Source organism: Heterodontus francisci, unplaced genomic scaffold, assembly GCF_036365525.1.
Source record: "Heterodontus francisci isolate sHetFra1 unplaced genomic scaffold, sHetFra1.hap1 HAP1_SCAFFOLD_791, whole genome shotgun sequence".
Taxonomy (NCBI): Eukaryota; Metazoa; Chordata; class Chondrichthyes; order Heterodontiformes; family Heterodontidae; genus Heterodontus; species Heterodontus francisci.
The window spans coordinates 275,001-301,595 of record NW_027140416.1 but is presented as its reverse complement, the minus strand read 5'-3'; the positions used below and the strand labels follow the sequence as shown (position 1 = coordinate 301,595).

The 26,595-nt window shown below is 50.7% G+C and overlaps 1 protein-coding gene across 1 annotated transcript in view; it reads left to right on the top strand.

Moving 5' to 3' along the window:
• LOC137359647 (solute carrier family 25 member 44-like) overlaps nt 1-26,595 on the top strand; it is a 142,067-nt gene that overhangs the window by 106,758 nt on the left and 8,714 nt on the right. The window contains exon 3 of the mRNA XM_068025453.1: nt 24,317-24,444. Within this exon, the coding sequence (XP_067881554.1) occupies nt 24,317-24,444 (128 nt within the window). The remainder of the gene's footprint in view (nt 1-24,316; nt 24,445-26,595) is intronic.

Sequence of the window (26,595 nt, the reverse complement as noted above, 5' to 3'; positions counted from 1 at the left end):
GGTACAGTACTGGTGGGGACAGGTCTGTCACTGTATAACACTGGGGTACAGTCCTGGTAGGAACTGGTCTGTCACTGTTTAACACTGGGGTACAGTACTGGTGGGGACAGGTCTGTCACTGTATAACACTGGGGTACAGTCCTGGTGGGGACAGGTCTGTCACTGTGAATCACTGTGGTACAGTACTGATGGAGATGGGTCTGTCTCTGTATAACACTGGGGTACAGTACTGGTGGGGACGGGTCTGTCTGTGTATAACACTGGCGTACAGTACTGGTAGGGACAGTTCTGTCGCTGTATATCACTGTGGTACAGTACTGCTGGGGACAGGTCTGTCACTGGATAACACTGGGGCACAGTACTGGTGGGGACAGGTCTGTCACTGCATAACACTGGGGTACAGTACTGCTGGGGACAGGTCTGTCACTGGATAACACTGGGGTATCGTACTGGTGGGGACAGGTCTGTCACTGAAAACACTGGGGTACAGTACTGGTGGGAACAGGTCTGTCACTGTATAACACTGGGGTACAGTGCTGGTGGGGACAGGTCTGTCACTGTAGAACACTGGGGTACAGTGCTGGTGGGGACAGGTCTGTCGCTGGACAACACTGGGGTATAGTACTGGTGGGGACAGGTCTGTCACTGAAAACACTGGGGTACAGTACTGGTGGGGACAGGTCTGTCACTGTATAACACTGGGGTACAGTTCTGGTGGGGACAGGTCTGTCAGTGTATAACACTGGTGTGCAGTACTGGTCGGGACAGGTCTGTCACTGTATAACACTGGGGTACAGTACTGCTGGGGACAGTTCTGTCACTGTATAACACTGGGGTACAGTACTGGTGGGGACAGTTCTGTCGCTGTGCAACAGTGGGGTGCCGTACTGGTGGGGACAGGTCTGTCGCTGTATATCACTGGGGTGCAGTACTGGTGGGGACAGGTCTCTCTGTGTCTCACACTGGGGTACAGTACTGGTGGGGACGGGTCTGTCACTGTATAACACTGGGGTACAGTACTAGTGGGGACAGATGTGTCATTGTATAGCACTGTGATACAGGACTGGTGGGGACAGGTCTGTCACTGTATAGCACTGGGGTACAGTACTGGTGGGGACAGTTCGGTCATTGTATAACACTGGGGTACAGTACTGGTGGGGACAGGTCTGTCAGTGTATATCACTGGGGTACAGTACTGGTGGGGAAAGGTCTGTCACTGTATAAAACAGGGGTACAGTACTGGTGGGGACAGGTGTGTCAATGTATAACACTGGGGTACAATACTGGTGGGACAGGTGTGTCACTGTATAACACTGGGGTACAGTACTGGTGGGACAGGTGTGTCAATGTATAACACTGGGGTACAATACTGGTGGGACAGGTGTGTCACTGTATAACACTGGGGTACAGTACTGGTGGGGACAGGTCTGTCTGTGTCTAACACTGGCGTACAGTACTGGTAGGGACAGTTCTGTCGCTGTATATCACTGGGGTACAGTACTGCTGGGGACAGGTCTGTCACTGGATAACACTGGGGCACAGTACTGGTGGGGACAGGTCTGTCACTGAAAACACTGGGGTACAGTACTGGTGGGGACAGGTCTGTCACTGCATAACACTGGGGTACAGTACTGCTGGGGACAGGTCTGTCACTGGATAACACTGGGGTACAGTACTGGTGGGACAGGTGTGTCAATGTATAACACTGGGGTACAATACTGGTGGGACAGGTGTGTCACTGTATAACACTGGGGTACAGTACTGGTGGGGACAGGTCTGTCTGTGTCTAACACTGGCGTACAGTACTGGTAGGGACAGTTCTGTCGCTGTATATCACTGGGGTACAGTACTGCTGGGGACAGGTCTGTCACTGGATAACACTGGGGCACAGTACTGGTGGGGACAGGTCTGTCACTGAAAACACTGGGGTACAGTACTGGTGGGGACAGGTCTGTCACTGCATAACACTGGGGTACAGTACTGCTGGGGACAGGTCTGTCACTGGATAACACTGGGGTATCGTACTGGTGGGAACAGGTCTGTCACTGTATAACACTGGGGTACAGTTCTGGTGGGGACAGGTCTGTCACTGTAGAACACTGGGGTACAGTGCTGGTGGGGACAGGTCTGTCACTGTGAAACACTGTGGTACAGTACTGGTGGGGACAGGTCTGTCACTGTGAAACACTGTGGTACAGTACTGGTGGGGACAGGCCTGTCACTGTGAAACACTGTGGTGCAGTACTGGTGGGGACAGGCCTGTCACTGTATAACACTGGGGTACCGTACTGGTGGGGCCAGTTCTGTCGCTGTATATCACTGGAGTACAGTACTGGTGGGGACAGGTCTGTCGCTGTATAACACTGGGGTACAGGACTGGTGGGGACAGGTCTGTCACTGTGAAACACTGTGGTACAGTACTGGTGGGGACAGGTCTGTCACTGTGAAACACTGTGGTACAGTACTGGTGGGGACAGGCCTGTCACTGTGAAACACTGTGGTGCAGTACTGGTGGGGACAGGCCTGTCACTGTATAACACTGGGGTACCGTACTGGTGGGGCCAGTTCTGTCGCTGTATATCACTGGAGTACAGTACTGGTGGGGACAGGTCTGTCGCTGTATAACACTGGGGTACAGTACTGGTGGGGACAGGTCTGTCACTGTGAAACACTGTGGTACAGTACTGGTGGGGACAGGTCTGTCACTGTGAAACACTGTGGTACAGTACTGGTGGGGACAGGCCTGTCACTGTGAAACACTGTGGTGCAGTACTGGTGGGGACAGGCCTGTCACTGTATAACACTGGGGTACCGTACTGGTGGGGCCAGTTCTGTCGCTGTATATCACTGGAGTACAGTACTGGTGGGGACAGGTCTGTCGCTGTATAACACTGGGGTACAGTACTGGTGGGGACAGGTCTGTCGCTCAATATCATTGGCGTACAGTACTGGTGGGGACAGCTCTGTCTGTGTCTCGCACTGGGGTACAGTTCCGGTGGGGACAGGTCTGTCAGTGTATAACACTGGAGTGCAGTACTGATGGGGACAGGTCTGACACTGTATAACACTGGGGTAAAGTACTGGTGGGGACAGGTCTGTCGCTCAATATCATTGGGGTACAGTACTGGTGGGGACAGCTCTGTCTGTGTCTCGCACTGGGGTACAGTACCGGTGGGGACAGGTCTGTCAGTGTATAATACTGGGGTACAGTACTGGTGGGGACAGGTCTGTGACTGGAAAACACTGTGGTACAGTACTGGTGGGGACAGGTCTGTCACTGTATAACACTGGGGTACAGTACTGGTGGGGACAGTTCGGTCACTGTATAACACTGGGGTACAGTACTGGTGGGGACAGGTCTCTCACTGTCTAACACTGGGGTACAGTACTGGTGGGACAGGTGTGTCACTGTATAACTGGGGCACAATACTGGTGGGACAGGTGTGTCACTGTAAAACACTGGGGTACAGTACTGGTGGGGACAGGTCTGTCTGTGTCTAACACTGGGGTACAGTACTGGTGGGGTCAGTTGTGTCATGTATAACACTGGGGTACAGTGCTGGTGGGGACAGGTCTGTCGCTGAATAAGACTGGGCTACAGTACTGGTGGGGACAGGTCTGTCAGTGTATAACACTGGGGTACAGTACTGGTGGGGACAGGTCTGTCTGTGTCTAACACTGGGGTACAGTACTGGTGGGGTCAGTTGTGTCATGTATAACACTGGGGTACAGTACTGTTGGGGACAGGTCTGTCACTGAAAACACTGGGGTACAGTACTGATGGGGTCAGGTCTGTGTGTGTCTCACACTGGGGTGCAGTACTGGTGGGGACGGGTCTTTCAGTGTTTAACACTGGGGTACAGTACTGGTGGGGACAGGTCTGTCACTGTTTGACACTGGGTTACAGTACTGATGGGGACAGGTCTGTCACTGTATGACACTGGGGTACAGTAATGGTGGGGACAGGTCTGTCAGTGTATAACACTGGGGTACAGTACTGGTGTGAACAGGTCTGTCACTGTATAACACTGGGGTACAGTACTGGTGGGAACAGGTCTGTCACTGTATAACACTGGGGGACAGTACTGGTGGGGACGGGTCTGTCACTGTATAACACTGGGGTCAGTACTGGTGGGGACAGGTCTGTCACTGTGAAACACTGTGGTACAGTACTGGTGGGGATGGGTCTGTCAATGTATAACACTGGGGTACAGTACTGGTGGGGATGGGTCTGTCAGTGTTTAACACTGGGGTACAGTACTGGTGGGGACAGGTCTGTCACTGTATAACACTGGGGTACAGTACTGGTCGGGACAGGTCTGTCAGTGTATAACACTGGGGTACAGTACTGGTGGGGACAGGTCTGTCACTGTATAACACTGGGGTACAGTACTGGTGGGGACAGGTCTGTCAGTGTATAATACTGGGGTACAATATTGGGGACAGGTCTGTCACTGTATAACACTGGGGTACAGTACTGGTAGGAACTGGTCTGTCACTGTTTAACACTGGGGTACAGTACTGGTGGGGACAGGTCTGTCACTGTATAACACTGGGGTACAGTCCTGGTGGGGACAGGTCTGTCACTGTGAATCACTGTGGTACAGTACTGATGGAGATGGGTCTGTCACTGTATAACACTGGGGTACAGTACTGGTGGGGACGGGTCTGTCTGTGTATAACACTGGCGTACAGTACTGGTAGGGACAGTTCTGTCGCTGTATATCACTGTGGTACAGTACTGCTGGGGACAGGTCTGTCACTGGATAACACTGGGGCACAGTACTGGTGGGGACAGGTCTGTCACTGCATAACACTGGGGTACAGTACTGCTGGGGACAGGTCTGTCACTGGATAACACTGGGGTATCGTACTGGTGGGGACAGGTCTGTCACTGAAAACACTGGGGTACAGTACTGGTGGGAACAGGTCTGTCACTGTATAACACTGGGGTACAGTGCTGGTGGGGACAGGTCTGTCACTGTAGAACACTGGGGTACAGTGCTGGTGGGGACAGGTCTGTCGCTGGACAACACTGGGGTATAGTACTGGTGGGGACAGGTCTGTCACTGAAAACACTGGGGTACAGTACTGGTGGGGACAGGTCTGTCACTGTATAACACTGGGGTACAGTACTGCTGGGGACAGGTGTGTCAGTGTATAACACTGGGGTACAGTACTAGTGGGGACAGGTCTGTCACTGAAAACACTGGGGTACAGTACTGGTGGGGACAGGTCTGTCACTGTATAACACTGGGGTACAGTACTGGTGGGGACAGGTGTGTCAGTGTATAACACTGGGGTACAGGACTGGTGGGGACCGGTCTTTCAGCGTTTAACACTGGGTACAGTACTGGTGCGACAGATCTGTCAGTGTCCAACACTGGGGTACAGTATTGATGGGGACAGATCTGTCACTGTATGACTCTGGGGTACAGTACTGGTGGGGACAGGTCTGTCGCTGTATATCACTGGGGTGCAGTACTGGTGGGGACAGGTCTCTCTGTGTCTCACACTGGGGTACAGTACTGGTGGGGACGGGTCTGTCACTGTATAACACTGGGGTACAGTACTAGTGGGGACAGATCTGTCACTGTATAACACTGTGATACAGGACTGGTGGGGACAGGTCTGTCACTGTATAGCACTGGGGTACAGTACTGGTGGGGACAGTTCGGTCATTGTATAACACTGGGGTACAGTACTGGTGGGGACAGGTCTGTCAGTGTATATCACTGGGGTACAGTACTGGTGGGGAAAGGTCTGTCACTGTATAAAACAGGGGTACAGTACTGGTGGGGACAGGTGTGTCAATGTATAACACTGGGGTACAATACTGGTGGGACAGGTGTGTCACTGTATAACACTGGGGTACAGTACTGGTGGGACAGGTGTGTCAATGTATAACACTGGGGTACAATACTGGTGGGACAGGTGTGTCACTGTATAACACTGGGGTACAGTACTGGTGGGGACAGGTCTGTCTGTGTCTAACACTGGCGTACAGTACTGGTAGGGACAGTTCTGTCGCTGTATATCACTGGGGTACAGTACTGCTGGGGACAGGTCTGTCACTGGATAACACTGGGGCACAGTACTGGTGGGGACAGGTCTGTCACTGAAAACACTGGGGTACAGTACTGGTGGGGACAGGTCTGTCACTGCATAACACTGGGGTACAGTACTGCTGGGGACAGGTCTGTCACTGGATAACACTGGGGTATCGTACTGGTGGGGACAGGTCTGTCACTGAAAACACTGGGGTACAGTACTGGTGGGAACAGGTCTGTCACTGTATAACACTGGGGTACAGTGCTGGTGGGGACAGGTCTGTCACTGTAGAACACTGGGGTACAGTGCTGGTGGGGACAGGTCTGTCGCTGGACAACACTGGGGTATAGTACTGGTGGGGACAGGTCTGTCACTGAAAACACTGGGGTACAGTACTGGTGGGGACAGGTCTGTCACTGTATAACACTGGGGTACAGTACTGCTGGGGACAGGTGTGTCAGTGTATAACACTGGGGTACAGTACTAGTGGGGACAGGTCTGTCACTGAAAACACTGGGGTACAGTACTGGTGGGGACAGGTCTGTCACTGTATAACACTGGGGTACAGTACTGGTGGGGACAGGTGTGTCAGTGTATAACACTGGGGTACAGGACTGGTGGGGACCGGTCTTTCAGCGTTTAACACTGGGGTACAGTACTGGTGGGGTCAGTTGTGTCATGTGTAACACTGGGGTACAGTACTGGTGGGGAAAGGTCTGTCACTGAATAAGACTGGGCTACAGTACTGGTGGGGACAGTTCGGTCACTGTATAACACTGGGGTACAGTACTGGTGGGGACAGGGCTGTCAGTGTATAACACTGGGGTACAGTACTGGTGGGGACAGGACTGTCACTGTATGACACTGGGGTACAGTACTGGTGGGGACAGGTCTGTCAGTGTATAACACTGGGGTACAGTACTGACGGGGACAGGTCTGTCACTGTATGACACTGGGGTACAGTACTGGTGGGGACAGGCCTGTCAGTGTATAACACTGGGGTACAGTACTGGTGGGGACAGGTCTGTCACTGTGAAACACTGGTCCAGTACTGGTGGGGATGGGTCTGGCTGTGTCTAACACTGGGGTACAGTACTGATGGGGACAGGTCTGTCACTGTATAACACTGGGGTACAGTACTGGTGGGGACAGGTCGGTCACTGTATAACACTGGGGTACAGTACTGGTGGGGACAGGTCTTTCAGTGTATAACACTGGGGTACAGTACTGGTGTGGACAGGTCTGTCTCTGTATCACACTGGGGTACATTACTGGTGGGGACAGGTCGGTCACTGTATAACACTGGGGTACAGTACTGGTGGGGACAGGTCTTTCAGTGTATAACACTGGGGTACATTACTGGTGAGGACAGGTCTGTCAGTGTATAATACTGGTGTACAGTACTGGTGAGGACAGGTCTGTCTCTGTATAACACTGGGGTGCAATACTGATGGGGACAGGTCTGACACTGTATAACACTGGGGTACAGTACTGGTGGGGACAGGTCTGTCGCTCAATATCATTGGGGTACAGTACTGGTGGGGACAGCTCTGTCTGTGTCTCGCACTGGGGTACAGTACCGCTGGGGACAGGTCTGTCAGTGTATAACACTGGGGGACAATACTGGTGTGGACTGGTCTGTCAGTGTATAACACTGGGGTACAGTCCTGGTGGGAACAGGTCTGTCACTGTATAACACTGTGGTACAGTACTGGTGGGGACAGGTCTGTCAGTGTATAACACTGGGGTACATTACTGGTGGGGACAGGTCTGTCACTGTATAACACTGGGGTACAGTTCTGGTGGGGACAGGGCTGTCACTGGATAACACTGGGGTACAGTGCTGGTGGGGACAGGTCTGTCGCTGTACAACACTGGGGTATAGTACTGGTGGGGACAGGTCTGTCGCTGAATAAGACTGGGCTACAGTACTGGTGGGGACAGGTCTGTCACTGAAAACACTAGGGTACAGTACTGGTGGGGACAGGTCTGTCTGTGTCTAACACTGGGGTACAGTACTGGTGGGGTCAGTTGTGTCATGTACAACACTGGGGTACAGCACTAATGGGGACAGGTCTGTCACTGTTTCACACTGGGGTACAGTACTGGTGGGGACAGGTCTGTCGCTGAATAAGACTGGGCTACAGTACTGGTGGGGACAGGTCTGTCACTGAAAACACTGGGGTACAGTATTGGTGGGGACAGGTCTGTCACTGTATGACACTGGGGTACAGTACTGGTCGGGATGGGTCTGGCTGTGTCTAACACTGGGGTACAGTAATGGTGGGGACAAATCTGTCAGTGTATAACACTGGCGTACAGTACTGTTGGGGACAGGTCTGTCAGTGTATAACACTGGGGTACAGTACTGGTCGGGATGGGTCTGGCTGTGTCTAACACTGGGGTACAGTAATGGTGGGGACAAATCTGTCAGTGTATAACACTGGCGTACAGTACTGTTGGGGACAGGTCTGTCAGTGTATAACACTGGGGTACAGTACTGGTGGGGACAGGTCTGTCTGTTTATAACACTGGGGTACGGTACTGATGGGGACAGGTCTGTCACTGTAGAACACTGGGGTACAGTACTGGTGGGGACAGGTCTGTCGCTGTATATCACTGGAGTACAGTACTGGTGGGGACAGGTCTCTCTGTGTCTCACATTGGGCTACAGTACAGGTGGGGACAGGTCTGTCAGTGTATTACACTGGGGTACAGTACTGGTGGGGACAGGTCTGTCAGTGTATAACACTGGGGTACAGTACTGGTGGGGACAGGTCTGTCAGTGTATAACACTGGGGTACAGTACTAGTGGGGACAGGTCTGTCAGTGTATAACACTGTGGTACAGTACTGCTGGGGACAGGTCTGTCGCTGTCCAACACTGGGGTATAGTACTGGTGGGGACAGGTCTGTCAGTGTATAACACTGGGGTACAGTACTGATGGGGACAGGTCTGTCACTGTATAACACTGGGGTACAGTACTGGTGGGGACAGGTCTGTTACTGTGAAACACTGGGGTACAGTACTGATGGGGACAGGTCTGTCACTGTATAACACTGGGGTACAGTACTGGTGGGGACAGGCCTGTCGCTGTATATCACTGGAGTACAGTACTGGTGGGGACAGTTCTGTCGCTGTGCAACACTGGGGTACAGTACTGGTGGGGACTGGTCTGTCGCTGTATATCACTGGGCTACAGTACTGGTGGGGACAGGTCTCTCTGTGTCTCACACTGGGGTACAGTACTGGTGGGGACAGGTCGGTCACTGTATAACACTGGGGTACAGTACTGGTGTGGACAGTTCTGTCTCTGTATCACACTGGGGTACATTACTGGTGGGGACAGGTCTGTCGCTGTATATCACTGGGGTACATTACTGGTGGGGACAGGTCTGTCACTGCATAACACTGTGGTACATTACTGGTGGGGACAGGTCTTTCAGTGTATAATACTGGGGTACAATATTGGGGATAGGTCTGTCACTGTATAACACTGGGGTACAGTACTGTTAGGGACAGGTCTGTCACTGTATAACACTGGGGTACAGTACTGGTGGGGACAGGTCTTTCAGTGTATAATACTGGGGTACAATATTGGGGACAGGTCTGTCTGTGTCTAACACTGGGGTACAGTGCTGGTGGGGACAGGTCTGTCTCTGTCTCACACTGGTGTACAGTACTGGTGGGGACGGATCTGTCACTGTATAACACTGGGGTACAGTACTGGTGGGGACGGGTCTGTCACTGTATAACACTGGGGTACAGTACTGGTGAGGACAGGTCTGTCACTGTGAAACACTGTGGTACAGTACTGGTGGGGATGGGTCTGTCACTGTATAACACTGGGGTACAGTACTGGTGGGGATGGGTCTGTCTGTGTATCACACTGGCGTACATTACTGGTAGGCGCAGGTCTGTCACTGTATAACACTGTGGTACCGTACTGGTGGGGACAGTTCTGTCGCTGTATATCACTGGGGTACAGTACTGGTGGGGACAGGTCTCTCTATCTCTCACACTGGGGTACAGTACTGGTGGGGACGGGTCTGTCACTGAAGAACACTGGGTACAGTTCTGGTGGGGACAGGTCTGTCAGTGTATAACACTGGTGTGCAGTACTGGTCGGGACAGGTCTGTCACTGTAAAACACTGGGGTATAGTACTGGTGGGGACAGGTCTGTCGCTGAATAAGACTGGGCTACAGTACTGGTGGGGACAGGTCTGTCACTGAAAACACTGGGGTACAGTACTGGTGGGGACAGGTCTGTCTGTGTCTAACACTGGGGTACAGTACTGGTGGGGACAGTTGTGTCATGTACAACACTCGGGTACAGCACTAATGGGGACAGGTCTGTCACTGTTTAACACTGGGGTACAGTACTGGTGGGGACAGGTCTGACGCTGAATAAGACTGGGCTACAGTACTGGTGGGGACAGGTCTGTCACTGAAAACACTGGGGTACAGTCCTTTTGGGGACAGGTCTGTCGCTGGATAACACTGGGGTACAGTATTGGTGGGGACAGGTCTGTCTGTGTCTCACACTGGGGTACAGTGCTGGTGGGGACGGGTCTTTCAGTATTTAACACTGGGTACAGTACTGGTGCGACAGGTCTGTCAGTGTCTAACACTGGGGTACAGTACTGACGGGGACAGGTCTGTCACTGTATGACACTGGGGTACGGTACTGGTGGGGACAGGTCTGTCACTGTGAAACACTGTGGTACTGTACTGGTGGGGATGGGTCTGGCTGTTTATAACACTGGGGTACAGTACTGGTGGGGACAGGTCTGTCACTGTGAAACACTGTGGTACAGTACTGGAGGGGACAGGTCTGTCGCTGTATATCACTGGGCTACAGTACTGGTGGGGACAGGTCTCTCTGCGTCTCACACTGGGGTACAGTACTGGTGGGGACAGGTCGGTCACTGTATAACACTGGGGTACAGTACTGGTGGGGACAGGTCTTTCAGTGTATAACACTGGGGTACAGTACTGGTGTGGACAGGTCTGACACTGTATAACACTGTGGTACAGTACTGGTGGGGACAGGTCTGTCACTGTATATCACTGGGGTACATTACTGGTGAGGACAGGTCTGTCAGTCTATAACACTGGGGTGCAGTACTGATGGGGACAGGTCTGACACTGTAAAACACTGTGGTACAGTACTGGTGGGGACAGGTCTGTCGCTCAATATCATTGGGGTACAGTACTGGTGGGGACAGGTCTTTCAGTGTATAATACTGGGGTACAATATTGGGGACAGGTCTGTCTGTCTAACACTGGGGTGCAGTGCTGGTGGGGACAGGTCTGTCTCTGTCTCACACTGGTGTACAGTACTGGTGGGGACGAATCTGTCACTGTATAACACTGGGGTACAGTACTGGTGGGGACGGGTCTGTCACTGTATAACACTGGGGTACAGTACTGGTGGGGACAGGTCTGTCACTTTGAAACACTGTGGTACAGTACTGGTGGGGACAGGTCTCTCTATCTCTCACACTGGGGTACAGTATTGGTGGGGACGGGTCTGTCACTGTATAACACTGGGGTACTGTACTGGTGGGGACGGGTCTGTCACTGTATAACACTGGGGTACAGTACTGGTGGGGACAGGTCTGTCACTGTGAAACACTGTGGTACAGTACTGGTGGGGACAGGTCTCTCTATCTTTCACACTGGGGTACAGTATTGGTGGGGACGGGTCTTTCACTGTATAACACTGGGTCCAGTTCTGGTGGGGACAGGTCTGTCAGTGTATAACACTGGTGTGCAGTACTGGTCGGGACAGGTCTGTCACTGTAAAACACTGGGGTATAGTACTGGTGGGGACAGGTCTGTCGCTGTATAAGACTGGGCTACAGTACTGGTGGGGACAGGTCTGTCACTGAAAACACTGGGGTACAGTACTGGTGGGGTCAGTTGTGTCATGTACAACACTGGGGTACAGCACTAATGGGGACAGGTCTGTCAGTCTAGAACACTGGGGTGCAGTACTGATGGGGACAGGTCTGACACTGTATAACACTGGGGTACATTACTGGTGGGGACAGGTCTGTCGCTCAATATCATTGGGGTACAGTACTGGTGGGGACAGCTCTGTCTGTGTCTCGCACTGGGGTACAGTACCGGTGGGGACAGGTCTGTCACTGTATAACACTGGGGGACAACACTGGTGTGGACTGGTCTGTCAGTGTATAACACTGGGGTACAGTCCTGGTGGGAACAGGTCTGTCACTGTATAACACTGTGGTGCAGTACTGATGTGGATGGGTCTGGCTGTGTTGAACACTGGGGTACAGTAATGGTGGAGACAGGTCTGTCTGTGTATAACACTGGGCTACAGGACTGGTGGGGACAGGTCTGTCGCTGTATATCACAGGGGTACATTACTGGTGGGGACAGGTCTGTCACTGCATAACACTGTGGTACATTACTGGTGGGGACAGGTCTTTCAGTGTATAATACTGGGGTACAATATTGGGGATAGGTCTGTCACTGTATAACACTGGGGTACAGTACTGTTAGGGACAGGTCTGTCACTGTATAACACTGGGGTACAGTACTGGTGGGGACAGGTCTTTCAGTGTATAATACTGGGGTACAATATTGGGGACAGGTCTGTCTGTGTCTAACACTGGGGTACAGTGCTGGTGGGGACAGGTCTGTCTTTGTCTCACACTGGTGTACAGTACTGGTGGGGACGGATCTGTCACTGTATAACACTGGGGTACAGTACTGGTGGGGACGGGTCTGTCACTGTATAACACTGGGGTACAGTACTGGTGAGGACAGGTCTGTCACTGTGAAACACTGTGGTACAGTACTGGTGGGGATGGGTCTGTCACTGTATATCACAGGGGTACATTACTGGTGGGGACGGGTCTGTCACTGTATAACACTGGGGTACAGTACTGGTGAGGACAGGTCTGTCACTGTGAAACACTGTGGTACAGTACTGGTGGGGATGGGTCTGTCACTGTATAACACTGGGGTACAGTACTGGTGGGGATGGGTCTGTCTGTGTATCACACTGGCGTACATTACTGGTAGGCGCAAGTCTGTCACTGTATAACACTGTGGTACCGTACTGGTGGGGACAGTTCTGTCGCTGTATATCACTGGGGTACAGTACTGGTGGGGACAGGTCTCTCTATCTCTCACACTGGGGTACAGTACTGGTGGGGACGGGTCTGTCACTGAAGAACACTGGGTACAGTTCTGGTGGGGACAGGTCTGTCAGTGTATAACACTGGTGTGCAGTACTGGTCGGGACAGGTCTGTCACTGTAAAACACTGGGGTATAGTACTGGTGGGGACAGGTCTGTCGCTGAATAAGACTGGGCTACAGTACTGGTGGGGACAGGTCTGTCACTGAAAACACTGGGGTACAGTACTGGTGGGGACAGGTCTGTCTGTGTCTAACACTGGGGTACAGTACTGGTGGGGACAGTTGTGTCATGTACAACACTCGGGTACAGCACTAATGGGGACAGGTCTGTCACTGTTTAACACTGGGGTACAGTACTGGTGGGGACAGGTCTGACGCTGAATAAGACTGGGCTACAGTACTGGTGGGGACAGGTCTGTCACTGAAAACACTGGGGTACAGTCCTTTTGGGGACAGGTCTGTCGCTGGATAACACTGGGGTACAGTATTGGTGGGGACAGGTCTGTCTGTGTCTCACACTGGGGTACAGTGCTGGTGGGGACGGGTCTTTCAGTGTTTAACACTGGGTACAGTACTGGTGCGACAGGTCTGTCAGTGTCTAACACTGGGGTACAGTACTGACGGGGACAGGTCTGTCACTGTATGACACTGGGGTACGGTACTGGTGGGGACAGGTCTGTCACTGTGAAACACTGTGGTACTGTACTGGTGGGGATGGGTCTGGCTGTTTATAACACTGGGGTACAGTACTGGTGGGGACAGGTCTGTCACTGTGAAACACTGTGGTACAGTACTGGAGGGGACAGGTCTGTCGCTGTATATCACTGGGCTACAGTACTGGTGGGGACAGGTCTCTCTGCGTCTCACACTGGGGTACAGTACTGGTGGGGACAGGTCGGTCACTGTATAACACTAGGGTACAGTACTGGTGGGGACAGGTCTGTCAGTGTATAACACTGGGGTACAGTACTGGTGTGGACAGGTCTGTCTCTGTATCACACTGGGGTACATTACTGGTGGGGACAGGTCTGTCGCTGTATAACACTGGGGTGCAGTACTGATGGGGACAGGTCTGACACTGTATAACACTGGGGTACATTACTGGTGAGGACAGGTCTGTCAGTCTATAACACTGGGGTGCAGTACTGATGGGGACAGGTCTGACACTGTATAACACTGTGGTACAGTACTGGTGGGGACAGGTCTGTCGCTCAATATCATTGGGGTACAGTACTGGTGGGGACAGCTCTGTCTGTGTCTCACACTGGGGTACAGTACTGGTGGGGACAGGTCTTTCAGTGTATAATACTGGGGTACAATATTGGGGACAGGTCTGTCTGTCTAACACTGGGGTGCAGTGCTGGTGGGGACAGGTCTGTCTCTGTCTCACACTGGTGTACAGTACTGGTGGGGACGAATCTGTCACTGTATAACACTGGGGTACAGTACTGGTGGGGACGGGTCTGTCACTGTATAACACTGGGGTACAGTACTGGTGGGGACAGGTCTGTCACTGTATAACACTGTGGTACAGTACTGGTGGGGACAGGTCTCTCTATCTCTCACACTGGGGTACAGTATTGGTGGGGACGGGTCTGTCACTGTATAACACTGGGGTACTGTACTGGTGGGGACGGGTCTGTCACTGTATAACACTGGGGTACAGTACTGGTGGGGACAGGTCTGTCACTGTGAAACACTGTGGTACAGTACTGGTGGGGACAGGTCTCTCTATCTCTCACACTGGGGTACAGTATTGGTGGGGACGGGTCTGTCACTGTATAACACTGGGTACAGTTCTGGTGGGGACAGGTCTGTCAGTGTATAACACTGGTGTGCAGTACTGGTCGGGACAGGTCTGTCACTGTAAAACACTGGGGTATAGTACTGGTGGGGACAGGTCTGTCGCTGAATAAGACTGGGCTACAGTACTGGTGGGGACAGGTCTGTCACTGAAAACACTGGGGTACAGTACTGGTGGGGTCAGTTGTGTCATGTACAACACTGGGGTACAGCACTAATGGGGACAGGTCTGTCAGTCTAGAACACTGGGGTGCAGTACTGATGGGGACAGGTCTGACACTGTATAACACTGGGGTACATTACTGGTGGGGACAGGTCTGTCGCTCAATATCATTGGGGTACAGTACTGGTGGGGACAGCTCTGTCTGTGTCTCGCACTGGGGTACAGTACCGGTGGGGACAGGTCTGTCAGTGTATAACACTGGGGGACAATACTGGTGTGGACTGGTCTGTCAGTGTATAACACTGGGGTACAGTCCTGGTGGGAACAGGTCTGTCACTGTATAACACTGTGGTGCAGTACTGATGTGGATGGGTCTGGCTGTGTTGAACACTGGGGTACAGTAATGGTGGAGACAGGTCTGTCTGTGTATAACACTGGGGTACAGGACTGGTGGGGACAGGTCTGTCGCTGTATATCACTGGGGTACATTACTGGTGGGGACAGGTCTGTCACTGCATAACACTGTGGTACATTACTGGTGGGGACAGGTCTTTCAGTGTATAATACTGGGGTACAATATTGGGGACAGGTCTGTCACTGTATAACACTGGGGTACAGTACTGTTAGGGACAGGTCTGTCACTGTATAACACTGGGGTACAGTACTGGTGGGGACAGGTCTTTCAGTGTATAATACTGGGGTACAATATTGGGGACAGGTCTGTCTGTGTCTAACACTGGGGTACAGTGCTGGTGGGGACAGGTCTGTCTCTGTCTCACACTGGTGTACAGTACTGGTGGGGACGGATCTGTCACTGTATAACACTGGGGTACAGTACTGGTGGGGACGGGTCTGTCACTGTATAACACTGGGGTACAGTACTGGTGAGGACAGGTCTGTCACTGTGAAACACTGTGGTACAGTACTGGTGGGGATGGGTCTGTCACTGTATAACACTGGGGTACAGTACTGGTGGGGATGGGTCTGTCTGTGTATCACACTGGCGTACATTACTTGTATGCGCAGGTCTGTCACTGTATAACACTGTGGTACAGTACTGGTGGGGACAGGTCTCTCTATCTCTCACACTGGGGTACAGTACTGGTGGGGACGGGTCTGTCACTGAAGAACACTGGGTACAGTTCTGGTGGGGACAGGTCTGTCAGTGTATAACACTGGGGTATAGTACTGGTGGGGACAGGTCTGTCGCTGAATAAAACTGGGCTACAGTACTGGTGGGGACAGGTCTGTCACTGAAAACACTGGGGTACAGTACTGGTGGGGACAGGTCTGTCTGTGTCTAACACTGGGGTACAGCACTAATGGGGACAGGTCTGTCACTGTTTAACACTGGGGTACAGTACTGGTGGGGACAGGTCTGACGCTGAATAAGACTGGGCTACAGTACTGGTGGGGACAGGTCTGTCACTGAAAACACTGGGGTACAGTCCTTTTGGGGACAGGTCTGTCGCTGGATAACACTGGGGTACAGTATTGGTGGGGACAGGTCTGTCTGTGTCTCACACTGGGGTACAGTGCTGGTGGGGACGGGTCTTTCAGTGTCTAACACTGGGGTACAGTACTGACGGGGACAGGTCTGTCACTGTATGACACTGGGGTACGGTACTGGTGGGGACAGGTCTGTCACTGTGAAACACTGTGGTACTGTACTGGTGGGGATGGGTCTGGCTGTTTATAACACTGGGGTACAGTACTGGTGGGGACAGGTCTGTCACTGTGAAACACTGTGGTACAGTACTGGAGGGGACAGGTCTGTCGCTGTATATCACTGGGCTACAGTACTGGTGGGGACAGGTCTCTCTGTGTCTCACACTGGGGTACAGTACTGGTGGGGACAGGTCGGTCACTGTATAACACTGGGGTACAGTACTGGTGGGGACAGGTCTTTCAGTGTATAACACTGGGGTACAGTACTGGTGTGGACAGGTCTGTCTCTGTATCACACTGGGGTACATTACTGGTGGGGACAGGTCTGTCGCTGTATAACACTGGGGTGCAGTACTGATGGGGACAGGTCTGACACTGTATAACACTGTGGTACAGTACTGGTGGGGACAGGTCTGTCACTGTATATCACTGGGGTACATTACTGGTGAGGACAGCTCTGTCTGTGTCTCGCACTGGGGTACAGTACCGGTGGGGACAGGTCTGTCAGTGTATCACACTGGGGGACAATACTGGTGTGGACTGGTCTGTCACTCTATATCATTGGGGTACAGTACTGGTGGGGACAGGTCTGTCAGTGTATAACACTGGGGTACAGTCCTGGTGGGAACAGGTCTGTCACTGTATAACACTGTGGTACAGTACTGATGTGGATGGGTCTGGCTGTGTTGAACACTGGGGTACAGTAATGGTGGAGACAGGTCTGTCTGTGTATAACACTGGGGTACAGGACTGGTGGGGACAGGTCTGTCGCTGTATATCACTGGGGTACATTACTGGTGGGGACAGGTCTGTCACTGCATAACACTGTGGTACAGTACTGGTGGGGACAGGTCTTTCAGTGTATAATACTGGGGTACAATATTGGGCACAGGTCTGTCACTGTATAACACTGGGGTACAGTACTGTTAGGGACAGGTCTGTCACTGTATAACACTGGGGTACAGTACTGGTGGGGACGGATCTGTCACTGTATAACACTGGGGTACAGTACTGGTGGGGACGGGTCTGTCACTGTATAACACTGGGGTACAGTACTGGTGGGGACAGGTCTGTCACTGTGAAACACTGTGGTACAGTACTGGTGGGGATGGGTCTGTCATTGTATAACACTGGGGTACAGTACTGGTGGGGATGGGTCTTTCAGTATATAATACTGGGGTACAATATTGGGGACAGGTCGGTCTGAGTCTAACACTGGTGGACAGTGCTGGTGGGGACAGGTCTGTCTCTGTCTCACACTGGTGTACAGTACTGGTGGGGACGGATCTGTCACTGTATAACACTGGGGTACAGTACTGGTGGGGACGGGTCTGTCGCTGCATATCATTGGGGTATAGTGCTGGTGGGGAAAGCTCTGTCTGTGTCTCACACTGGGGTACAGTACTGGTGGGGACAGGTCTTTCAGTGTATAATACTGGGGTACAATATTGGGGACAGGTCTGTCTGTCTAACACTGGGGTGCAGTGCTGGTGGGGACAGGTCTGTCTCTGTCTCACACTGGTGTACAGTACTGGTGGGGACGGATCTGTCACTGTATAACACTGGGGTACAGTACTGGTGGGGACGGGTCTGTCACTGTATAACACTGGGGTACAGTACTGGTGGGGACAGGTCTGTCACTGTGAAACACTGTGGTACAGTACTGGTGGGGATGGGTCTGTCACTGTATAACACTGGGGTACAGTACTGGTGGGGATGGGTCTGTCTGTGTATCACACTGGCGTACATTACTGGTAGGCGCAGGTCTGTCACTGTATAACACTGTGGTACCGTACTGGTGGGGACAGTTCTGTCGCTGTATATCACTGGGGTACAGTACTGGTGGGGACAGGTCTCTCTATCTCTCACACTGGGGTACAGTACTGGTGGGGACGGGTCTGTCACTGTATAACACTGGGTACAGTTCTGGTGGGGACAGGTCTGTCAGTGTATAACACTGGTGTGCAGTACTGGTCGGGACAGGTCTGTCACTGTAAAACACTGGGGTATAGTACTGGTGGGGACAGGTCTGTCGCTGAATAAGACTGGGCTACAGTACTGGTGGGGACAGGTCTGTCACTGAAAACACTGGGGTTCAGTACTGGTGGGGTTAGTTGTGTCATGTACAACACTGGGGTACAGCACTAATGGGGACAGGTCTGTCACTGTTTAACACTGGGGTACAGTACTGGTGGGGACAGGTCTGACGCTGAATAGGACTGGGCTACAGTACTGGTGGGGACAGGTCTGTCACTGAAAACACTGGGGTACAGTCCTTTTGGGGACAGGTCTGTCGCTGGATAACACTGGGGTACAGTATTGGTGGGGACAGGTCTCTCTGTGTCTCACACTGGGGTACAGTGCTGGTGGGGACTGGTCTTTCAGTGTTTAACACTGTACAGTACTGGTGCGACAGGTCTGTCAGTGTCTAACACTGGGGTACAGTACTGACGGGGACAGGTCTGTCACTGTATGACACTGGGGTACAGTACTGGTGGGGACAGGTCTGTCACTGTGAAACACTGTGGTACAGTACTGGTGGGGATGGGTCTGGCTGTTTATAACACTGGGGTACAGTACTGGTGGGGACAGGTCTGTCACTGTGAAACACTGTGGTACAGTACTGGTGGGGATGGGTCTGGCTGTTTATAACACTGGGGTACAGTACTGGTGGGGACAGGTCTGTCAGTGTCTAACACTGGGGTACAATACTGGTGGGGACAGGTCTGTCACTGTATAACACTGGGGTACAGTACTGGTGGGGACAGGTCTGTCACTGTATAACACTGGGGTACAGTACTGGTGGGGACAGGTCTGTCACTGTATAACACTGGGGTACAGTACTGGTGGGAACAGGTCTGTCACTCTATATCATTGGGGTACAGTACTGGTGGGGACGGGTCTCTCTGTGTCTCACACTGGGGTACCATACTGGTGGGGACAGTTCTGTCGCTGTTTATCACTGGGGTACAGTACTGGTGGGGACAGGTCTCTCTGTGTCTCACACTGGGGTACAGTACTGGTGGGGACGGGTCTGTCAGTGTTTAACACTGGGGTACAGTACTGGTGGGGACAGGTCTGTCACTGGAAAACACTGGGGTACAGTACTGGTGGGGACGGGTCTGTCACTGTATAACACTGGGGTACAGTACTGGTGGGGACAGGTCTGTCACTGTGAAACACTGGGGTACAGTACTGTTGGGGATGGGTCTGGCTGTGTCGAACACTGGGGTACAGTAATGGTGGGGACAGGTCTGTCTGTGTATAACACTGGGGTACAGTACTGGGATGCACAGGTCTGTCACTGCATAACACTGGGGTACAGTACTGGTGGGGACAGGTCTGTCGCTGTATATCACTGGGGTACATTACTGGTGGGGACAGGTCTGTCACTGTCTAACACTGTGGTACAGTACTTGTAGGGACGGGTCTTTCAGTGTTTCACACTGGGGTACAGTCCTGGTGGGGACAGGTCTGTCACTGTATAACACTGGGGTGCAGTACTGGTGGGGACAGTTCGGTCACTGTATAACACTGGGGTACAGTACTCTTGGGGACAGGTCTGTCAGTGTATAACACTGGGGTACAGTACTGGTGGGGACAGGTCTGTCACTGTATCACACTGGGGTACAGTACAGGTGGGTACAGGTCTGTCACTGTGTAACACTGGGGTCCAGTACTGGTGGGGACAGGTCTGTCCGTGTCTAACACTGGGGTACAGTACTGGTGGGTACAGGTCTGTCGCTGTATAACACTGGGGTACAGTACTGATCGGGACAGGTCTGTCACTGTGTAACACTGGGGTACAGTACTGATGGGGACAGGTCTGTCACTGTATAACACTGGGGTACAGTACTGGTGGGGACAGGTCTGTCAGTGTATAACTCTGGGGTACAGTACTGGTGGGGACAGGTCTGTCACTGTATAACACTGGGGTACAGTACTGGTGGGGACAGGTCTGTCAGTGTATAACACTGGGGTACAGTACTGGTGGGGACAGGTCTGTCAGTGTATAACACTGGGGTACAGTACTGGTGGGGGACAGGTCTGTCAGTGTATAACACTGGGGTACAGTACTGGTGGGGACTGGTCTGTCAGTGTATAACACTGGGGTACAGTACTGGTGGGGACAGGTCTGTCACTGTATAACACTGGGGTACAGTACTGGTGGGGACAGGTCTGTCAGTGTATAACGCTGGGGTACAGTACTGGTGGGGACAGGTCTGTCACTGTATAACACTGGGGTACAGTACTGGTGGGGACAGGTCTGTCAGTGTATAACTCTGGGGTACAGTACTGGTGGGGACAGGTCTGTCACTGTATAACACTGGGGTACAGTACTGGTGGGGACAGGTCTGTCAGTGTATAACACTGGGGTACAGTACTGGTGGGGACAGGTCTGTCAGTGTATAACACTGGGGTACAGTACTGGTGGGGAACTGTCTCACACTGGGGTACAGTACTGCAGAGGAACACAAGAATTCGGAGCAGTATTAGGCCAGACCACTCGGCCCTTCCAGCCTGCTCCGCCATTCAATAAATTCGTGGCTGAACTGATTACTCCACATTTCTTCCTTCCCCCGATAACCTTTCACCCCCTTGCTTATCAAGAATCTGTCCACCTCTGCCTTAAAAATATTCATCGACTCTTCTTCCACTGCCTTTTGAGGAAGAGAATTCCAAAGACTCACCCCCCTCAGAGAAAACTTTTCTCCTGATCTCTGTCTTAAATGGGTGACCCCTTATTTATAAACAGTGACCCCTCGTTCTGGATTCTCCCACAAGGGGAAACATCCTTTCCACATCCACCCTGTCAAGACCCCTCAGGATCTTATTTGATTCAATCAAGTTGCCTCTTCCTCTTCTAAATTCCAGTGGATACAAGCCTAGCCTGAACAACCTTTCCTCAAAAGACAGCCCGCCCATTCCAGGTATTCGTCTCTGAACTGCTTCCAACGCATTTACATCCTTCCTTAAATAAGGAGACCAATACTGTCCACAGTACTCCAGATGTGGTCTCATCAATACCCTGTATAACTGAAGCACAACCTCCCTACTTTTGTATTCAATTCCCCTCGCGATAAACGATAACATTCTATTAGCTTTCCTAATTACGTGCTGTACCTGCATACTAACCTTATACGATTCATGCACTAGGACACCCAGATCCCTCTGCAACTCAGAGCTCTGCAATCTCTCACCATTTAGATAATATGCTTCTTTTTCATTCTCCTTCCAAAGTGGACAATTTCCCTCTTTCCCACATTATGCTCCATTTGTCAGATCTTTGCCCACTTACTTAACCTATCTGTATCCCTTTGTAACCTCCTTATGTCTTCTTCACAAGTTACTTTCCTACCTCTCTTTCTGTCATTAGCAAATTTAGCAACCGTACCTTCGGTCCCTTCATCTAAGTCATTTATATAAATTGTAAAAAGTTGAGGCCCCAGCACAGATCCCTGTGGCACACCACTCGTTATATCTTGCCAACCAGAAAATGACTCATTTATGCCTTCCTCTCTGTTTCCTGTTAGCTAGCCAATCTTCTCCCCATGCCAATATGTTACCACCTACACCATGAGCTTTTATTTTCCACAATAACCTTTCATGTGGCATCTTATCAAATGCCTTCTGGAAATCTAGGTACAGTACATCCACCGGTTCCCCTTTATTCACAGCACATGCAACTCCCTCAAAGAACTCCAATAAATTGGTTAAACATGATTTCCTTGTCACAAAACCATGTTGACTCTGCCTGATGACCTTGAATTTTTCTAAATGCCCTCCTATAACATCTTTAATAATAGCTTCTAACATTTTCCCAAAGACAGATGTTAAGCTAACTGGCCTGTAGTTTCCTGCTTTCTGTCTCCCTCCCTTTTTGAATAAAGGAGTTACATTCGCTATTTTCCAATCTAGCGGAACCTTCCCCAAATCGAGGGAATTTTGGAAAATTAAAACTAACGCACCAACTATCTCACTAGCCACTTCTTTTTACAGCCTAGAGGAAGTCCATCAAGACCCGGGGACTTGTCAGCCCGCAGCTCTGACAATTTGTTCAGTACCACTTCCCTGGTGATTGTAATTTTCTTGAGTTCCTCCCTCCCTTCCATTTCCTGACTTACAGCTAATTCTGGGATGTTACTTGTATCCTCAATAGTGAAGATCGATGCAAAATATCTGTTCAATTCATCTGCCATCTCCTTATTATCCATTATTAATACCCCAGTCTCACTTTCTGTCGGACCAACGCTCAATTTGTTAACTCTTTTTTAACTATCTGTAGAAACTCTTACTATCTGTCTTTATATTTCTAGCTAGCCTTCTCTCGTACTCTAATTTTACCATCCTTATCAATCTTTTAGTCATTCTTTTCTGTTTTTTTATATTCTGTCTAATCTTCTGACCTGCCTCCCATTGTGCAATTATAGACTCTTTCTTTTAATTTGATGCTATCTTTAACTGTTTTAGTTAACCACAAATGACGGGTCCCACCCTTGGAATTTTTCTTTCTTGGTGAAATGTATCTATTCTGTGTGTTCTGTACTATCCCCTTAAATGTCTGCCACTGCATCTCTAATGACCTATCCCTTAACCAAATTTTTAACCTGAACTTTAGCTCGCTCTGCTTTCATGCCCTCATAATTGCCATTATTTAAGTTTAAAATCCTGGTCTTGGAACCACTCTTCTCTCCCTCAAACTGAATGTAAAATGCAATCATATTATGATCGCTGCTACCTAGGGGTGCCTCAACTATGAGGTCATTAATTAATCCTATCTCATTGCACAATACCAGGTCTAGTATAGCCTGTTCTCTGGTTGGCTCCAGAACGTATTGTTCCAAGAAATTATCCCGAAAGCAATCTATGTACTCCTCATCTAGGCTACCTCTGAACATCTGATTTTTCCAGTCTATATGTAGGTTAAAATCCCCCTTAATTATCACTGTACCTTTGTGACAAGCTGCCATTATTTCTACCTTTATACCCTGTCCCACAGTGCGGTTAATGTTCGGTAGCCTGTACACCGCTCCCACAAGCGACTTCTTGCCTGTATGATTTCTCATCTCTACCCAAACTGTTTCTACATCCTGGTTTCCTGAACTTGGGTCATCCCTCTCTATTGTGCTAATACCATCATTAATTAACAGAGCTACCCCTCCACCTTTTCTTTGCTCCCTGTCCTTCCTAAATGCCATATACCCTTCGATATTCAGGTCCCAATCTATGATAGACGATGGCTATCCGATCGTCCTTATTTATTTCTATTTGCACTCTCAGTTCATCTGTTTTGTTTTGAATGCTCCGTGCATTCAGATGTAGCGCCTTTAGTTGTGTCCTTTTATTATTTTTGTGGTACCTATTCCCATTCTTTTGGAGAATTTACTGGATTTTCATTAGTGCGATGAATCTCAGATGCTGATGAACCGTGTATTTTTGTCGCTTGTGTCTACAGAGCAGCTGTCCTACGTCACTCCGAGCGTCTGGCCCCACCTATTGGTCCAGGCTGTGGCTGGCCCTCTCGCAGCTGCTACGTCCTCGACCCTGACTAACCCCATGGATGTGATCCGGGCTCGAGTACAGGTAATGGGCTGTGTGGGTATCGGGTCTATTGAGTGCAGTTAATAGGACCATAGAGTTATTAGGGCACGGATTGTGGCTGTTCGGCCCATCGCGTCCTTGCCAGCTCTCTGGAGAGCAATCCACTCTGTTCCACTCCCCCCTTCGATCGCTCCAAGAACAACCCCAGGTTCTCCAACCTAACCTTGTAACTAAAATCCCCCGTCCCTGGAACCAATATGGTAAATCTCCTCTGCACCCTCTCAAGGACCCTCACATCCTTCCTAAAGTGTGGTGACCAGAACTGGACACAATACTCTAGTTGGGGCCTAACCAGAGCTTTATAAAGGCTCAGCATAACTTCCCTGCTTTTGTACTCAACGCCTCTATTTATGAAGCCCAAGATCCCCTAAACTTTACTCACCACTCTCTCAATATGTCCTGCCACCTTCAAAGATCGATGCACATGAACCTCCAGGTCCCTCTGCCCCTGTACACTCTTTATAACTGTGCCATTAAGACTATATTGCCTCTCCCTATCCCTTCTGTCAAAATGCATCACCTCACACAGTGGTCCCAGCACTGACCCTTAGGGAACACCACTGTCTACCATTCTCCAGCCTGAAAAACAAACATTTGCTATGACCTGTTGCTTTCGGTCTTTAAGCCAATTTTTTTACCCAGTTGGACACTGACCCTCCTATTCCATCTCAATTTTGTTAACCAATCTTTTATGTGGTACTTTATCAAACACTTTCATAAAATCCACAGAAACAACATCCACCGCTTTTTCTTCATCAACCTTCTCTGTTACTTCATCAAAAAATTCAATTATATTAGTCAAGCACAATCTGCCTTTTACAAATCTGTGCTGACTCTCCCTAATTAACTCAAACCTCTCCGAGTGCCTGTTGATTTCCCCCTGATTATTGTTTCTAAAACCTTATCCACCACTGATGTTAAACTGACTGGACTGTAATTACTCGGAATGTCCTTACACCCTTTCTTGAGTAAGGGTGTCACATTTGCCACTCTCCAATCCTTGGCACCTCCCCGTACCCAGGGAAGATTGGAAGATTATGAGAAGCCCTTCCGCTATCTCCATCCCCAATTCCTTTACCACCCTGGGATACAAACCATCCGGACCAGGTGACTTATCTACCCTTAACATAGCCAGCCTTTCCAGTACCTCCTCCCTCTCAATTTTTACCCTATCCAATGCCTCTACATTCTCTGCTTCTGCCGATATTTTGTCAGCATCCTCTTCCTTAATAAACTCCGATACAAAACACAAGCCTTGCCCTGTGCCTCTAAGCTTATATTACCCTCTTTGCCCCTAATAAGCCCCATTCCACCTCTTACTACCCGCTTACTATTTACGTGCTGGTAGATGATTTTTGAATTCCCTTTTATGTTGACTGCCAGTCTCTTCTCATATTCTCTCTTTGCCAGTCTTATTTTCCTCTTCACCTCCCCTCTCAACTTATTGTATTTGGCCTGGATCTCAATTGAAGAATTCACCTGACATGCATCATACATCATACACCCTCTCCTTTTTTGTTTCAAAATAATCTCTATCTCCCTCGCCATCCAAGGAGCCCGGTTTTTGGTTCCCCCTACCTTTCACCCTTGTTGGAATGTACCTAGCCTGTACCTGAAACATCTCTTGCCTAAAGATAACCCATTGTTACGTTCCAGTTTTTCCCGTCAAACATTGGTTCCGTTTTACCCTGGCTAGATCCCCTCTCATCCCTTTGAAGTTAGCCCTCTTCCAATTTCGAAATTCTGCTGTCGGTTGTTCCATGCTTTTCTGCATGACTAATCGAAACTTGATACGATGATCACTCTTCCCCAAGTGCTCCCCCACAGACACTTGGTCCACCTCATTTCCCAGCACCAGATCCAGCAATGACTCCTTTCTAGTTGGGCCAAGAACATACCGATCAAGGAGTTTATCTTGAACAAAATCGAGAAATTCTTCCCCCTCCTTTCCCTTTAATCCCAATTGATATTTGGGGAATTAAAGCCCCCCAGTATCACCACTCTATAGTTCTTGCACATCTCTGTGATTTCCCTGCAGATTTGCTCCTCTATCTCTCAGTATTGGAGACCTATAGAATACCCCCAATAGTGTGATCATACCCATTTTGCTGCTCAACTCTAACCAGATGGATT